General features: G+C 40.3%; 1 protein-coding gene across 1 annotated transcript in view; it reads left to right on the top strand.

The window, feature by feature from the left end:
- LOC135511400 (protocadherin-15-like) overlaps nucleotides 1-14,801 on the top strand; it is a 268,288-nt gene that overhangs the window by 22,006 nt on the left and 231,481 nt on the right. The window contains exons 4-6 of the mRNA XM_064932924.1: nucleotides 11,853-12,013; nucleotides 12,731-12,886; nucleotides 14,676-14,795. Of these exons, the coding sequence (XP_064788996.1) occupies nucleotides 11,853-12,013; nucleotides 12,731-12,886; nucleotides 14,676-14,795 (437 nt within the window). The remainder of the gene's footprint in view (nucleotides 1-11,852; nucleotides 12,014-12,730; nucleotides 12,887-14,675; nucleotides 14,796-14,801) is intronic.

The following is a 14,801-nucleotide window of genomic DNA, read 5'->3' as shown; positions in this document are numbered from 1 at the left end:
GAAATACTATAGTGATAGTGTATGTGATGTAAACAGAGAAGTCTACTTACTTGGTGACCTGAGAATTTACTGTTTTTCATCAAGCTGTCCGCTCTAGTAGAAGCTTTTCTCTGTAACCAGTGCCTTTAATCTGGTCCAGATTATTAATCAACCTACCAGGGTGTTTACAAACACTACAGGAACAATAATTTTTACTAATACTGTAGAACTTTGTTCTGAAGCTGTATCCATACCCATTGGAGGCAGTGATCACGATTTAGCTGGGCCTAAAATAGTGATTAAGACCCGTGTCGCGCAGTGGTCTAAGGCACTGCATTGCAGTGCTAGCTGTGCCACCAGAGATTCTGGGTTTGAGTCTAGGCTCTGTCGCAGCCGGCTGCGACCGGGAGTCTCATGGGGCGGCGCACAATTGGCCCAGTGTCTTCCTGGTTAGAGAGGGTTTGGCCGGCAGGGATATTCTTGTCTCATCGCTCACTAGCGACTCCTGTGGTGGGCCTGGCGCAGTGCATGCTGACCAGCTCGCCAGTTGTACGGTGTTTCCTCCGACACATTGGTGCGGCTGGCTTCCGGGTTGGATGGGCATTGTGTCTAGAAGTAGTGCGGCTTGGTTGGGTTGTGTTTCGGAGGACGCATGGCTCTCGACCTTCGCCTCCCCCGAGTCTGTACGGGAGTTGCAGCGATGAGACAAGACTGTAACTACTACCAATTGGATAATTTTGATAATACAAAGGATTTTGACGCTGCACTAGATGAATTCATGAAATTGCTGCTTTATTATTGATAAACATGCACCTATTAAGAAACGCACTGTTAGAACTGTTAAGGCGAAAGGAGTGGCTAATAAGTCTATCTGCACATCTGACTCGCTGACTTGCTGAATATTTCGAAATTATGTGAGTACTCAACAAAAAGAAGAAGAAACTGTATTATGAAGCCAAGATCAATCATATAAAGAAAGATTGAACAAAAAAAACATCGGAGTACTTTAAGTGGAATTATGGGCAGAAATTCTCAACTCCATATTTCACATCAGATGGTGTATTCATCACAAAACAAGTTGATGTTGTCAATTATTTGAATGATTACTTCATTGACAAAATGGGAAAACTTAGACAGGAAATGCCAACAACGAACAGTGAGTCATCATAATCATGCATAAAAAAACAAATATGAAAGAAAAACATTGTAAGTTTGAATTTTGTCAAGTTGGTGTGGGAGAGGTGGGACATTTTTTGCTATCGATCAGTAATGACAAACCTCCTGGCATTGACAGATGGAAAGCTACTGAGGATGGTATTTGACTCTATAGCCACTTCTATCTGTCATATCTTTAATCTGAGCCTAGAGGAAAGTCCTTGTCCTCTGTCCTGGAAAGAAGCCAAAGTCCTTCCATTATCCAAGAGTGGTAAAGCGGCCTTTACTGGTTTCTAACAGCAGACTTATCAGCTTTGCGCCAATGCTTAGCAAACTGTTTGGATATTCTGTTGTTGACCAAATACAATGCTCTTTCTCCGTAAACAAATGAACAACAGACTTTCAGCATCCTTATATAGAATGGCACTCAACATGTACTGCAATGACACAAATGACTGATGATTGGTTGAAAGAAATTGATAATAAGAAGATTGTTGAAGCTGTACTGTTAGATTTCATTGCAGCCTTTGGTATTATTGACCCATAACCTGTTGTTGAGAAGACATATGCCTTATTATGTCTTATGGCTTTTCAACCTCTGCCATATCATGGATTCAGAGTAATCTATATAATAGAATTCAGACAGTATTCTTTAACGGAAGCTTCTCTAATGTCAAACATGTAAATTGTGGTGTACCACAGGGCAGCTCTCTAGGCCATTGACTCTTTTCTATTTTTACCAATGACCCTATGACTGGCATAAACATTGGGATAGGCGTGCCGCTAGCGGGACACCTCAACAACATCCGGTGAAATTGCAGAGCGCCAAATTCAAATTAAATTGCTATAACTATTTAACTTTCATAAAATCACAAGTGCAATACATCAAAATAAAGCTTAACTTGTTGATAATCAATCCGCCAGTCTGTATTGTCTATTGCAAGGTATAATAGATAGCGACCGGCTTACAGTTCCTACAGCTTCCACACGATGTCGTCAGTGTTGTGAATTCTACGCAGGTAAATCCTTGGTCATATGAGTAATAGGCACATCCTGTGGTATAGTCTCCCGGAGGAAGTGATGAAAGGGGCAAACTGAATTACGATTTCCAAACTTTCTCCTATTGAATACAGATCGCTCCGTGATCAATTTGATCGTTTTTTAACGTTTACTAATACCTAAAGTTGGATTACAGAAGTAGTTTGAAGTGTTTTGTCAAAGTTTATAGGCAACTTTTTTAATTTTAAAAATTAACGTTGCGTTTAGAAACAGTGTTTTTCCCTGGATCACACAGTCTTCATAAATGGACATTTTGGGTATACAAGAACCGATTTCATCGACAAAAAAGACACAATTGTGATGTTTATGGGACATATAGGAGTGCCAACAAAGAAGCTCGTCAAAGGTAATGAATGTTTTATATTTTATTTCTGCATTTTGTGTAGCGCCGGCTACGCTAATTCTTTTGTTTACGTCCCCTTCAGGTATTTCGGCGTGTTGCATGCTATCAGATAATAGCTTCTCATGCTTTCGCCGAAAAACATTTTAAAAAGCTGTCTTGTTGGCTAGATTCACAACGAGTGTAGCTTCAATTGAGTACCCTGCATGTGTGTTTTAATGAACGTTTGAGTTTTAACTAGTGCTATTAGCATTTGGCGTAGTGCATTTGCATTTATTGTTGGCAAGGTGGGACGCTAGCGTGTCGGGTGGGCCAGAGAGGTTAACTGTTTCAGAAACTTTAGAGTGTTTTCTATCTAAATCTACCAATTATATGCATATCCTCGCTTCTGGGCCTGAGAAACAGGCAGTTTACTTTGGGCACGCTTTTCATCCAGATGTGAAAATACTGCCCCCTATCCCAATGAAGTTTTAATATTAGCCCTCTGATAACAATGAAGAGAAAGACATACGTCTCTGTTCTGGGCCAGCTGCAGCTTAAATAGGTCTTGATTTGCTGCACATGACCATATGACTGGACGATAATCAAGGTAAGATAAAACTAGAGTCAGCAGGACTTTCTTGTGGAGTGTGGTGTCAAAAAAGCAGAGCAACTCTTTATTACAGACATACATCTCTCCCTTTTTAAAACCATTGCATCTACATGTTTTGAACATCTACATGTTTTGACAGTTTACAATCTAAGGTAACACCAAGTAATTTAGTCTGCTCAAATTGTTCAACAGCCACACCATTCATTACCAGATTCAGCTGAGGTCTAGAAGTTAGGGAATGATTTGTTCCAAATACAATGCTCTTAGTTTTAGAGATGTTCAGGACCAGTTTATTACTGGCCACCCATTCCAAAACAGAGTGCAACTCTGTAAGAGACTTCATGAGCTGTGGTTTTTGATGTGTATATGGCTGAATCATCAGCATACATGGACACACACTCTTTCTTTAATAGTATGCATGTCAGTCTCTCTTGGATAACAGTTGAGGAACGACTGACTTCGTCACTTCTTGTTTTTTAAGAAACATTATTCCAAATCGTTTGCATCGTTAACTTACACACAGCACTGACACACACACTTACCCCACCAGACATGCCACCAGGGGTCTTTTCACAGTCCCCAGGTCCAGAACAAATTCAAAGAAACATACAGTATTATACAGAGCCATGAGTACATGGAACTCCTTTCTATCTTATATAGCATAAGTGAACAGCAAACCTGGTTTCAAAAAAACAAATAAAGCAAAACCTCACGGCACAACTCCTCTCCCCCATGTGACCTACATGTTGTGTATGTACTGACATGTATGTGTAATTGATAGATGCACACACATACACACACACTACATGTTCATAAATATATGAAAATTGTAAAGTATAATTGTCTGTAATGTCTTTTTTGTTATGTGTCAGACCACATTAAGACTCTCTGTCGCCATTGGCTTAATAAATCAAATTAAATTAAATCCAGAGCCAGTGCACCCAGTGGCCGGTAATTTTAATGCAGGAAAACTGTAATCCGTCTTACCTACTTTCTACCAGCATGTTACATGTAAAACCACAGGAGAAAACTCCTTATAACATTTACCCCACACAGAAATTAAAACAAAGATCTCCCTCGACGTCCATTTGATAAATCTGACCATAACTCTATCCTCCTGATTCCTGCTTACCAGTAAAAACTCAAACGGAAGTGTCCTTATTTAGTGGATGCTAAACTACAGGATTGTTTGGCTAACGCAGATTGGAATATGTTCCGGGATTCATCCGATGGCATTGAGGAGTTTCATTAAGTGCATCGACAATGTCATCCCCACAGTGACATCCCCTACGTACATATTCCTACCAGACACCATGGATTACAGGCAACATCCGCACTGAGCTAAAGCCTAGAGATGCCGCTTTCAAGGAGTGGGACATTAATCCGCAAGTTAAAAATAATCCTCTCTACGCCCTTCGACGAACCATCTAACAGGCAAAGCATCAATGCAGGACTAAGATCGAATTGTACTTCACTGGCTCTGAGCAGGGATTGCAAACTATCATGGATTATAAAGGAAAATCGAACCTCGAGCTGTCCAGTGACGTGAGCCTACTAGATGAGCTAAATGTCTTCTAGGCTCACCTTAAGGAAAACAACATTAAACCATGCATGAGAGCACCAGCTGTTCCTGACGACTGTGATCACATTCTCCGTAGCCGATGTGAGTAAGACCTTTAAAGAGGTTAATATTCACAAGGCAGCAGGGACAGACAAATTACCAGGACGCATGCTCAGAGCAGACGCTGACCGACTGGAAAGTGTATTCACTGACATTATCAACCTCTCCCTGAACCAGTCTGTAATACCTACATATTTCAAGCAGAACACCATAGTCCCTGTGCCCAAAAACGCCAAGGCAACCTATCTAAGTGACTATGCTGTAGCACTCACATCTGTAGCCATTCATAGCTAAACATTTATAGATATGACTCCCAGACTCTGGTGTTTGTGTTCACTCAATATATAAACCACAATGTCTGATGAGATTAGCGAAAGTATAGTCACGTTAGCAGGTTAGTTTGTACCAAACAATCAGTCTGTTTGTGTGGGGAGAAATGGAGGGAAATGTCCTGATGTGGCAATAGCTCGTAGGCACATCATCACAGCAAAGAATAGTGGCGAAGCTCATGGGCTAATAGTGAAGCATAACAGTGTGGATTTATAAAAATAATATTGGTCTGTCAATATGCACTTATATCTCTTGAGCAATGGGATCCAATGGCACTTCCTGTCTCTTGCTACAACCTTGTTAACTAAAACAAATTGCATCATCATGTGAAGGAAGCAAAGAAGGAAGAGTTTGTGCAGGTGAAAATGATATAGTGGAGATGAGAAGTATAACTTCTGTGTCATGGGTTCAGATAGTGGTAATAAGCCCAAATAGAAGTGACAAGGTATGTTGCAGAGGAATTGTTAAGAAGCTCATTGCCATCCATGGAGCAGCTCTAGCAAGGCAGAGGCTGAAACAAGTCCAGCTTCAGCAGCCTTGATCTCTCCAGTCAAGGCTTAGGTATAGAAAAGAATCACAATCCTCCCTGTTACTCACAACGAAACGGAATGGAGAGCGAGAGAGAGAGAGAGAGAGAATGAGGGGGAGCATAGAGAGAGAGAGAGAGAGAGAGAGAGAGAGAGAGAGAGAAGAACGGAGTGGGAGCATGGAGAGAACGAGAGATGGTGAAAGAGAGAAAGTGATAGAGATGGAGGGAGAGAGAGAGTGAGAGAAACAGAATACGAGAAAGAGAGAACAGAGAGAACTTGTTTTTTATCTGCATTCTCCATGAGATTGTATGTGTCTGCAGCAACATTTAACAGGCTTGCAATGTTGAGAGCACGTCTTAAATCTCGTTGTCACAAGCTGTCAGGACTGAGAGTGTGAGTGGGCTTTACATACAACACAAAGCTAATCAGAAGGCTTTCACTCTCCATGCAGAATTAGCTTGCGGGATGCTCACAAGTTCCTTGAATATAGACCCTGTAGTGCTCATAAATGACCACTTTCAGGGATGTGAACATGTTTCGTGGAAAGTCGCTAAATAGACGCTAGGGTTGAAAGCAGATGCGGTGCAGAGGGAGATGCAGCTAATCTGGACACTATAAAATAATCTCATTCAGAAAATGTACGTATAACAAAGGGATTATGCTGTCTACTAGAAATATAGCTGGTCTTTGAATGAATCCTTTAATGCAATGAAGTTGTTTCGTTTTTGAACTCACCCTTTCATCTTGGGCCTTGTGTTTACTGAAAGTTTGCCGAAACAATAGAAATGTCTGGTTCTGGTATGGTCTGTTGCTCAATTCACCTGCTTTGCATTGACCCATTTAATTTGGAGGATTTTCACTTGTTTCCTGCTCTACACACAGTAGGCTACTAAACAGCAGTTCCCTGATCTTTTCTTCTCATTTGGCTCTGTAGTTATAGTTTACTTTTGGTGTTAATGTATAAACAGACAGATGACATCCCATTCTCAGTTGGAGGCAGTTACTTAGCACTCATGTAGGGTGCAGTGGGCATTGCTAGGCGGGTCACTTAGCAGCTGGTGTGTGCTTGGGTGTGTGCATGCATTTGTTTGTGTGGAGGACAGAGGAGCCTCTTAAAGAAGAAGTTACAGGTCTGTGAGAGCCAGAAGTCATGCTTGTTTGTAGGTGACCAAATACTTATTTTCCACCATAATTTGCAAATAAATTCATAAAAAATCCTACAATGTGATTTTCTGGATTTTTTTCCTCATTTTGTCTGTCATAATTGAAGTGTACCTATGATGAAAATTACAGGCCTCTCTCATCTTTTTAAGTGGGAGAACTTGCACAATTGGCTGACTAAATACTTTTTTGCCCCACTGTATATAACAAATGCTTGAGGTCACGCATGTTTTTGATGTAACTTTTGAACGGCTTAATACCAATCTCTGCTATGTGTGAACTGTATGAGGGTTTTTGTGTTTGCGTGTATAAATGTGCCTTTGTCTGCAATACATAACCTATTCTATTGTCTATCGGTGCAGCTTTGCTCACTCTCCCCATTCACACCTGGTTGATGGGTGCTAAAGGGAATTCACCAGACAGACAGAGGAGCCAAACCCAAGCCACATTTAATCGGACACAGAGTTTGATCCACTGTGCCTGTGATAGAGTAAAGTCTTACTTCAGACACAACGTCTTATACAAGACGACTGGTCTTGAAAAGTCAAAGTATTGGATTGTTTCTTACAGCATGGTCTTTTTTAAGTGGATTGAGGACACGCATTACTTTTCTATTCAGGTTATTACTGCTTGTTGCGTGGAACATATCATGTTTATTTGATTATTTGAAAGATCAAACAAAATTAAACCTGGTCTCTGTTGGACTTCAGTACAGAACAAGTTAAGTGCTTATTGATTAGTACTTGTTTTGCTAATCTTTAGATGTTTTCACCACTAACTTCAAAGCCTTTTGTAAACCTCAGCGTCTATACTATAATTATCCAGGGATTGATTATATTGGTTCAAAGTCTAAGATATGGTGAGTCCAGACAGTCAGTTATGAGTCATCAAGGCTCACACCTTATGAAAGGTATTATCTTTGATATATCTTCAATATCTACCAAACTCACACAAAGGCACTGACTGTCCTTTGCGCCTGGCCTATCAATTAGAGAAAATGGTCTATATTAACTTTGAATTGCATACCTATTGTTTGAAACATAACCATATAATCTCCAGTCAAGTACATTTCCACCTACATACCTTCCTATAGCTTCTGAAATATACATCTATCTGATTTTCAGTGTCAGCCTTGTCTGGCAGCATGATTCTGGGATGCTGTAAAGTGTCTTATGATATTTGGAATAAAAGTGGGCTGGTCACACAAGTCTGGAATAGATGACATGCTCAGGAGGTGAAGTGGTCAGTGGAGAATGACCCTGTCTTTGAGTAGAACCATACAGGGTTCTTCGGTTTGTCCCCATAGGGGAACCCTTTTTGATGCTGGGTAGAACCCTTTGCAAATGGTTCTATCTACAACATTCTATGTAGGGTTCTTCAATGAACCCTCTGTATATGGTTCTACCTAGAACCCATTGTGAAGGGTTCTGCCTAGAACCATCTATGAAGGGTTCCACTGAGAACACTTTTATCTTTGCAGGGTTCTTCCGAGAACCCTTTATGAACGGTTCCACCAGCCTGATTAGCCTTTAACATGTAGTTATTTACGACAATAGATTACATACACTGAGTATACCAAACATTAGGAACAACTTCCTAATATTGAGTAGCACCCCCCGTCGACGGGGCATGGACTCTACAAGGTGTCGAAAGTGTTCACCAGGATGCTGGCCCATGTTGACTCCAATGCTTCCCACAGTTGTGTCAAGTTGGCTGGATGTCCTTTGGCTGGTAGACCATTCTTGATACGCAAGAGAAACTGTTGAGCATGAAAAACCCAGCGGTGTTGCAGATCTTGACACAAACAGGTGTGTCTGGCATCTACCACCAGACTCCTGTTACAAGGCACTTTTGTCTTGCACATTCACCCTCTGAATGGAACACATACACAATCCATGTCTCAATTGTCTCAAGACTTAAAAATCCTTATTTAACCTCCCCTTTATCTGCACTGCTCCCCTTTATCTACACAGATTGAAGTGGATTTAACAAGTGACATCAATAAGGGATCATAGATTTCACCTGGATTTACCTGGTCAGTCTATGTCATGGAATGAGCAGGTGTTGTTTAAGCAATAAGGCACCGGGGGTGTGGTATATGGCTAATATACCATGGCTAGGGGCTGTTCTTTGCACGACGCAACATGGAGTGCCTTTATACAGCACATAGCCGTGATATATTGGCCATATACCACAAACCCCCAAGGTGCCTTATTGCTATTATATACTGGCTACCAACGTAATTGGAGAGGTAAAAATCATAATTTTGTCATACCCGTGGTATACAGTCTGATATTATATGGCTGTCAGCCAATCAGCATTCAGGGCTAAAACCACCCAGTTTATAATAAGATTTTGTATACTCTGTGTATATCATAAGGCCTTTCTTTGAGGGTCTAGTTATACCCTAACACAGTGGTGTTGGGGATCTCCTGGTTTACTGGCCACACCAGTGATTACTGAGACTACCTCAATCATCTTAACTGGAACAACCATCTCAGTAACAGCTACAATAAATCCAATTACTAAGAGTTTGGGTTAGTTTCGAAAACGGTATGTTATTTACCTTTGTGTAGCATAACTTTAATCAACCAATCAATGTACATTCAAAAACACAGATATTACAGTAAAACAAACCATTCTGAAAATCTCCCTGCAATAGAGCTTGCTGAGAAATATTATATATGGTTCTATGTAGAATCCTTCTTGCCTTCCAAATAATCCTGATTGCCTTCCAAAGAATCATCAAAAAACCCTTTCTTCAAAAAACGGATCTTAGGATGTTGATGGTTCTAGGTAGAACCCTTTGCTTTATAAATAACCATTGTCTTCCAAAACGGTTATTCTGGTCAAACCTGTTCTTGGTATAACCCATTCTTCCGCAAATAACCCTTTTGGAACCCTTTTTTCTAAGAGTGTGGAGAGAAACCAATAGGTGGAAAGTTTCTGTGGGATTTGTTTTATCAAGGCCTCTCACCTCTTGCAGAAGTTTACATTATCTTGTGTGAAAGTGTCAACAGTACCTCTTTCCTTTGTGAGTTTTGTAAGTATTAGATTGAGAGAGTAAGTGACTAAGTGGTTTATGTTTGGGCTGGTGTTAAGCATAATGGCCAGTCTGTGTCATGGCTGGATTGGCTGCGTTTCCGCTGTAAAAATTTGTGCCATAACTTGTTGAGGATAGGGGGCAGTATTTTCACTTTGGATGAATTGCGTGCCCATAGTGAACTGCATCCTACTCTGTCCTAGATTGCTAATATATGCATATCATTATTACTATTGGATAGAAAACACTCTGAAGTTTCTAAAACTGTTTGAATTATGTCTGTGAGGATAACAGAACTCATAGGGCAGGCAATCTTCCAAACAAGAAGTGAAATTCTGAATGTGTAAGGTATTTACATTTATTCTAAACCACTGGTTCCTTGTCTGGTTCTATTCTCTGCTCCTGGGTCCTACCTCACCTCGTCACAACTTCCATAGTCTGCTTTGTTTTATTATTATATGCACATGGGAAGCAATTACTGTGTCTGCCTATTTAAAACAAGTTGTTGTTTAGTTTTGTTTAGAATTTGATTAGAATTAATCTCTCTCTTTTTAGTGAATTTTGTCTTGCTTATTGACAACATTTGGCTCGTCCATGCTTGGCCATAATGCCATTTGCAGTAGGCCTATCCTCTATATAAGTGAGAATGCTATGCATATATTTCAACATTGAAGCCATGCAATTACTTACAACAATGTGGACTGCAAACATGTTCAAGTTAACATATTTAGCAAAGATTGGATAGGTCCACATTTTGATTCTGTAAGCTGTTTAACAACCTATAACAGACTAACATCGGAATTGGAGTTGATTCCAAGGCAATACAAAATATAGACCGTACACAACTTGAAGCAACCATATATTTAGCCATGGTGCATGTTCTGATTGGCCACAACTTGTTTATTCATCAAAACCAAGCCAACTGATAATTGTGCTTGTGAAAATAACAAAAATATTTCTGACATACCCTGAACCTATAACACTACTGCCCAGCGTTTAGGTTCGTTCAAATTGAGCCCTAGAAGTGCATAAATCTTCCATTGATAGAAATGGTAAGGGCCATTGCCTGTCTTAGTCTCTCTAGACAATTGAAGCGTAATTAACTTTAGAAAGCAGCAAGGCTCCCTCTCCCTCCCCAGTAATATGATTTGTAATATTATCAGCAGTGTATTTTATGACCAAATATTCCAAAAAGATTTCCCTCTGAAGTTACTGAAGTTTAAATATGTATGAAAATGCCTAGTTTTGAGATTAAATCACAAAATTAAAGCGTGATACACTGTAATTAAAACATCCATAAAGATACACACCATCCTATTTCATTTTATAGCTAAATGATCTGCTTGCATCTATGTGCTAGTGTAGTGAGGCAAGTGTTAAACTCAGTACATTACATATGTAGTTTGCCAGCATATGGCTTGGTTCAGGGTTCTGTAACTACGTTAATTTTAACCTCATGTGGATACTGCACATGCCTTGCTACAGACGGCGAGCAGAATTACTTCTGATCATATGTATTTTGTCTTGCAAAAATGTTAGAAAAGGTGACTGCACATCAACAAGGTCAGAATGTGTTGTGGTGTAGTACAGATACCCTAACAAGCATGCCAATCAACCAAGGCACAATTGGTTGGATTCCTTGAGCCAAGGCCAAAATTCCAATGCTGTGTTTCTGTCTTGTCCTCGAGTGCTGCAGTGTCAGATTCGAAACATTCTAATCGTGATTAAAAGGCAAGGATGCAATTCATCCGAAACTTAAGAATGGTTCTTGAGGAAAATAATTTGGTAATGCCTGCTGCTAGCCCAAATGAGCCTTTCTCTGCAAAGGGATTTAGATGTTTTAGAGAGTAAACCCTGATCATTATGCTGCTGTGTAACATGACTATTGTTTGAGGCGTGGTGCTTGTAACACAATGGTTGAATGTTTGATTTTTGCATGGGCTACAGACTGAGCATAGATGTGTTAAATAAATGTAAGTTGCAAAGTATAAAACAAATGTGTGCAAAATTACAATATATCATAATATGTTACTTCTGTGCAGGCACAGTTATAGTGAAAAATATGCAGATCAATGGGAGAGCAGAGGACCCAGGCAGGACCATCTCTCTGACCCTGCTGGACAATTACGCCTACTGGGTCATCCTGGACCCCCTCAGACAGAGACTGTTCCTCAACAGCACCGGACGCGTCCTGGACAGAGATGTGAGTATGGACCTGACCCCAGGTTGGGTTGGGATAATGTCGTTTGTAGAGGGTCTCGCTAAGAAATGTTGGCAAACACAAGCCTACTAGACATACAGTATTATGAAAAGCATTTTCCCCCTTTCTAATTTTCTCTACTTTTGCATGTTTTTAATACTGAATATTATCAGATATTCAACCAAAACCTAATATTAGATAAAGGGAACCTGTGTGAGAAAATAACTCAACAATGACATATTTATTTAATTTATTTCATAAACAAAGTTATGCTACACCCAATGTCCCTGTGTAAAAAAGTAATTACTCTCAATAACTGGTTGTGACACCTTTAGCTGTAATGACACCATCCAAACACTTCCTGCAGTTGTTGATCAGTCTCTCACATCACTGTGGAGGAGTTTTGGTCCACTCTTCCATGCAGAACTGCTTTAACTCAGTGACATTTATTTTCAAGCAATCAACTGCTCATTTCAAGCCCTGCCACAACATCTCAAATGGGATTAGGTCTGGACTTGACTAGGCCATTCCAAAACGTGTAGATTTGTTTGTGGGTTTTGGATCTACTGAGGTAAAGGGCTTTGGAGCAGTGTGCCAATGTATTTTTCTACAATGATTACATATTCCAGAGTTTATTGATCGGATTATTAATTGATGAATTGGTTGATTTACAGTTTCTCCTTTTCTCCCTTTCTCTCTCTCTTTCTTCCTTGCCTTTAGCCCCCCTCGTATATCTCTACCATCGTGGTGAAGGTCCAGTGCACCAATGAGCTGGTTGGGACAGTGATTCTCCACGAGGTCCGCATTGTAATCAGGGACAAAAACGACAACACGCCTCGCTTTCAACAGCAGCGCTACTATGTCGCCGTCAACGAGGTGAGAGAAAGAGAGAGTTACTACAACAATTATTGCTTTTTTTCTTTAGTGAGCATTTATTTATCCCCAGGGTAAGTCACAACCTGATTCCTCAAATGAGGTTTTTAAAGTCATCATGACCCTTCCAGCAGTCAACAAAGCCCAGATGCCTCACAGAAAGGGACTCCTACTGTAGTAGATTCACACATCATTCTTTGAAATACAAAGAATGGTCCAGGTTTGGTGATCATTTAAATGACGGACCTACCTGATTAAAGAGTCAAAGCATTTTTGATGTTGCACAGTGAAATAGAGTGTAGACTACTCTGTAGCAACAGGGGGATTTTGTATTTCTATTTTGTTGATACGCCTTCAGCACGGAGACAGAGTAATACATGACAACAGCTATTATACGCATGTTAAGCAGAAGGTTCCCCGCTAGAACAATAGCTGATCCTCAGATCTTCAGAATATCTGTTCACTCTCTTGTGCATGAAATTGCTCAGTGGCACACTAGTTTGCATGTTCTCAGTGAATCATGGGGATCCTTGTCTGTGTGCTCTGCGTGCTATAGATGTCATATTCCCTGTGTGCACCCGCAAGCTCAACAATGATGCTTTTGACTAACAGCATCAGCTCAGTATGTGTGTGTGTGCACGTGTGCTTGTACATGCGCATGCATGTAAATGTGTGCATGTGTGTGTTTTTCTATTTCATTTAAGACAAAGTGATAGCTGTGTGAGTCAATACTTTTGTTACCATTCCAGATAGAGAGCACAGTGGAATATCAAATTTTATTTTGTGTTAGGCCTCACTGTGTTTAGAAATTTAAAATCTGTCTTATCAAAATCAGTCAGTGATATCCACACCTATATCTACACCTATACAAATTGACTTTTGGTTGCATTTTGCAGTACTATTTTTAGCATAAGTTAACTTCTCAAATCAGACAAGGATTATTTTGACCAAAAAGGTCTGCAGTACCGAACAAACAAGCAAATTATGTGGATATTTGCATACTCCTTTGAAGATTGATTTTAATCTCCTACGTTTGCAGATACTGTATAACACATTCTGAAATTACCATGGTTCTTCTCCGTCATAGACCCCAGCTGTCAAAGGGAAATAGAATTGATTTTATATTGTGTGTCACTGACAAAATCTCTAGGTATTACTGTTTGTCTCTTTTCCAAAATGCCATCCCTGTACAACTACATTACATTAACGACACTAGACATTTGAAATGTCTTATTATTTCAGATATCAAAACCAGATTTTGACATGACACCTATCAAGAGGCTCAGAGTCAGACATTCTGTTGTCTAGAGGAGACAACCATGACTGATGTCTACTTTGTTGACACTTCCTGTGTTTTATGTATTTAACAATGAGTGTGTGTTATTCCAGGAAACACTACTCCCTGAACAGCTATGAGTCAGAATCCGCTGCTGTCAAACCGCTCCTGAACTGAGCTGAACTCCCCTCGTGGCCCCTTTCTCTTCAGCATCTCTCGGAGTGGTTTTTATGGCTGTCAGTGGGGTGCGGAGACCCCCAGAGAAACACTCATTCATGGCTGCTGATGACAATGTTTTCATTTCAAATCAGTTAATTCATTCACTCTTTCTATAGCATAACAACAAAGGTCTCAACTTCTCACACTTCTGGCAGTATTTGGCAATCTTCTATTGAAGACACACTGTGTCCTTGTGACCTTGGGAGGGTCAGTCATTTCTGTGAGATAGAGTTTTTACAATGTCCTGGCAGAGTGACATGCCTGATGACGGTTTGCTCCCTCTATCTCTGCCTCCAGCTCACTCCTGCCGGGACCATCATATTCACAGGCTTTGGTGAAGACAATGGGGCCACAGACATCGATGATGGGCCTAACGGGCAGATAGAATATGGCATCCAGTACAACCCCAATGACCCAGTACGT

The sequence above is a fragment of the Oncorhynchus masou genome, chromosome 24 (assembly GCF_036934945.1).
Source record: "Oncorhynchus masou masou isolate Uvic2021 chromosome 24, UVic_Omas_1.1, whole genome shotgun sequence".
Lineage (NCBI taxonomy): Eukaryota > Metazoa > Chordata > Actinopteri > Salmoniformes > Salmonidae > Oncorhynchus > Oncorhynchus masou.
This window is presented reverse-complemented; position numbering and strand designations above follow the sequence as displayed.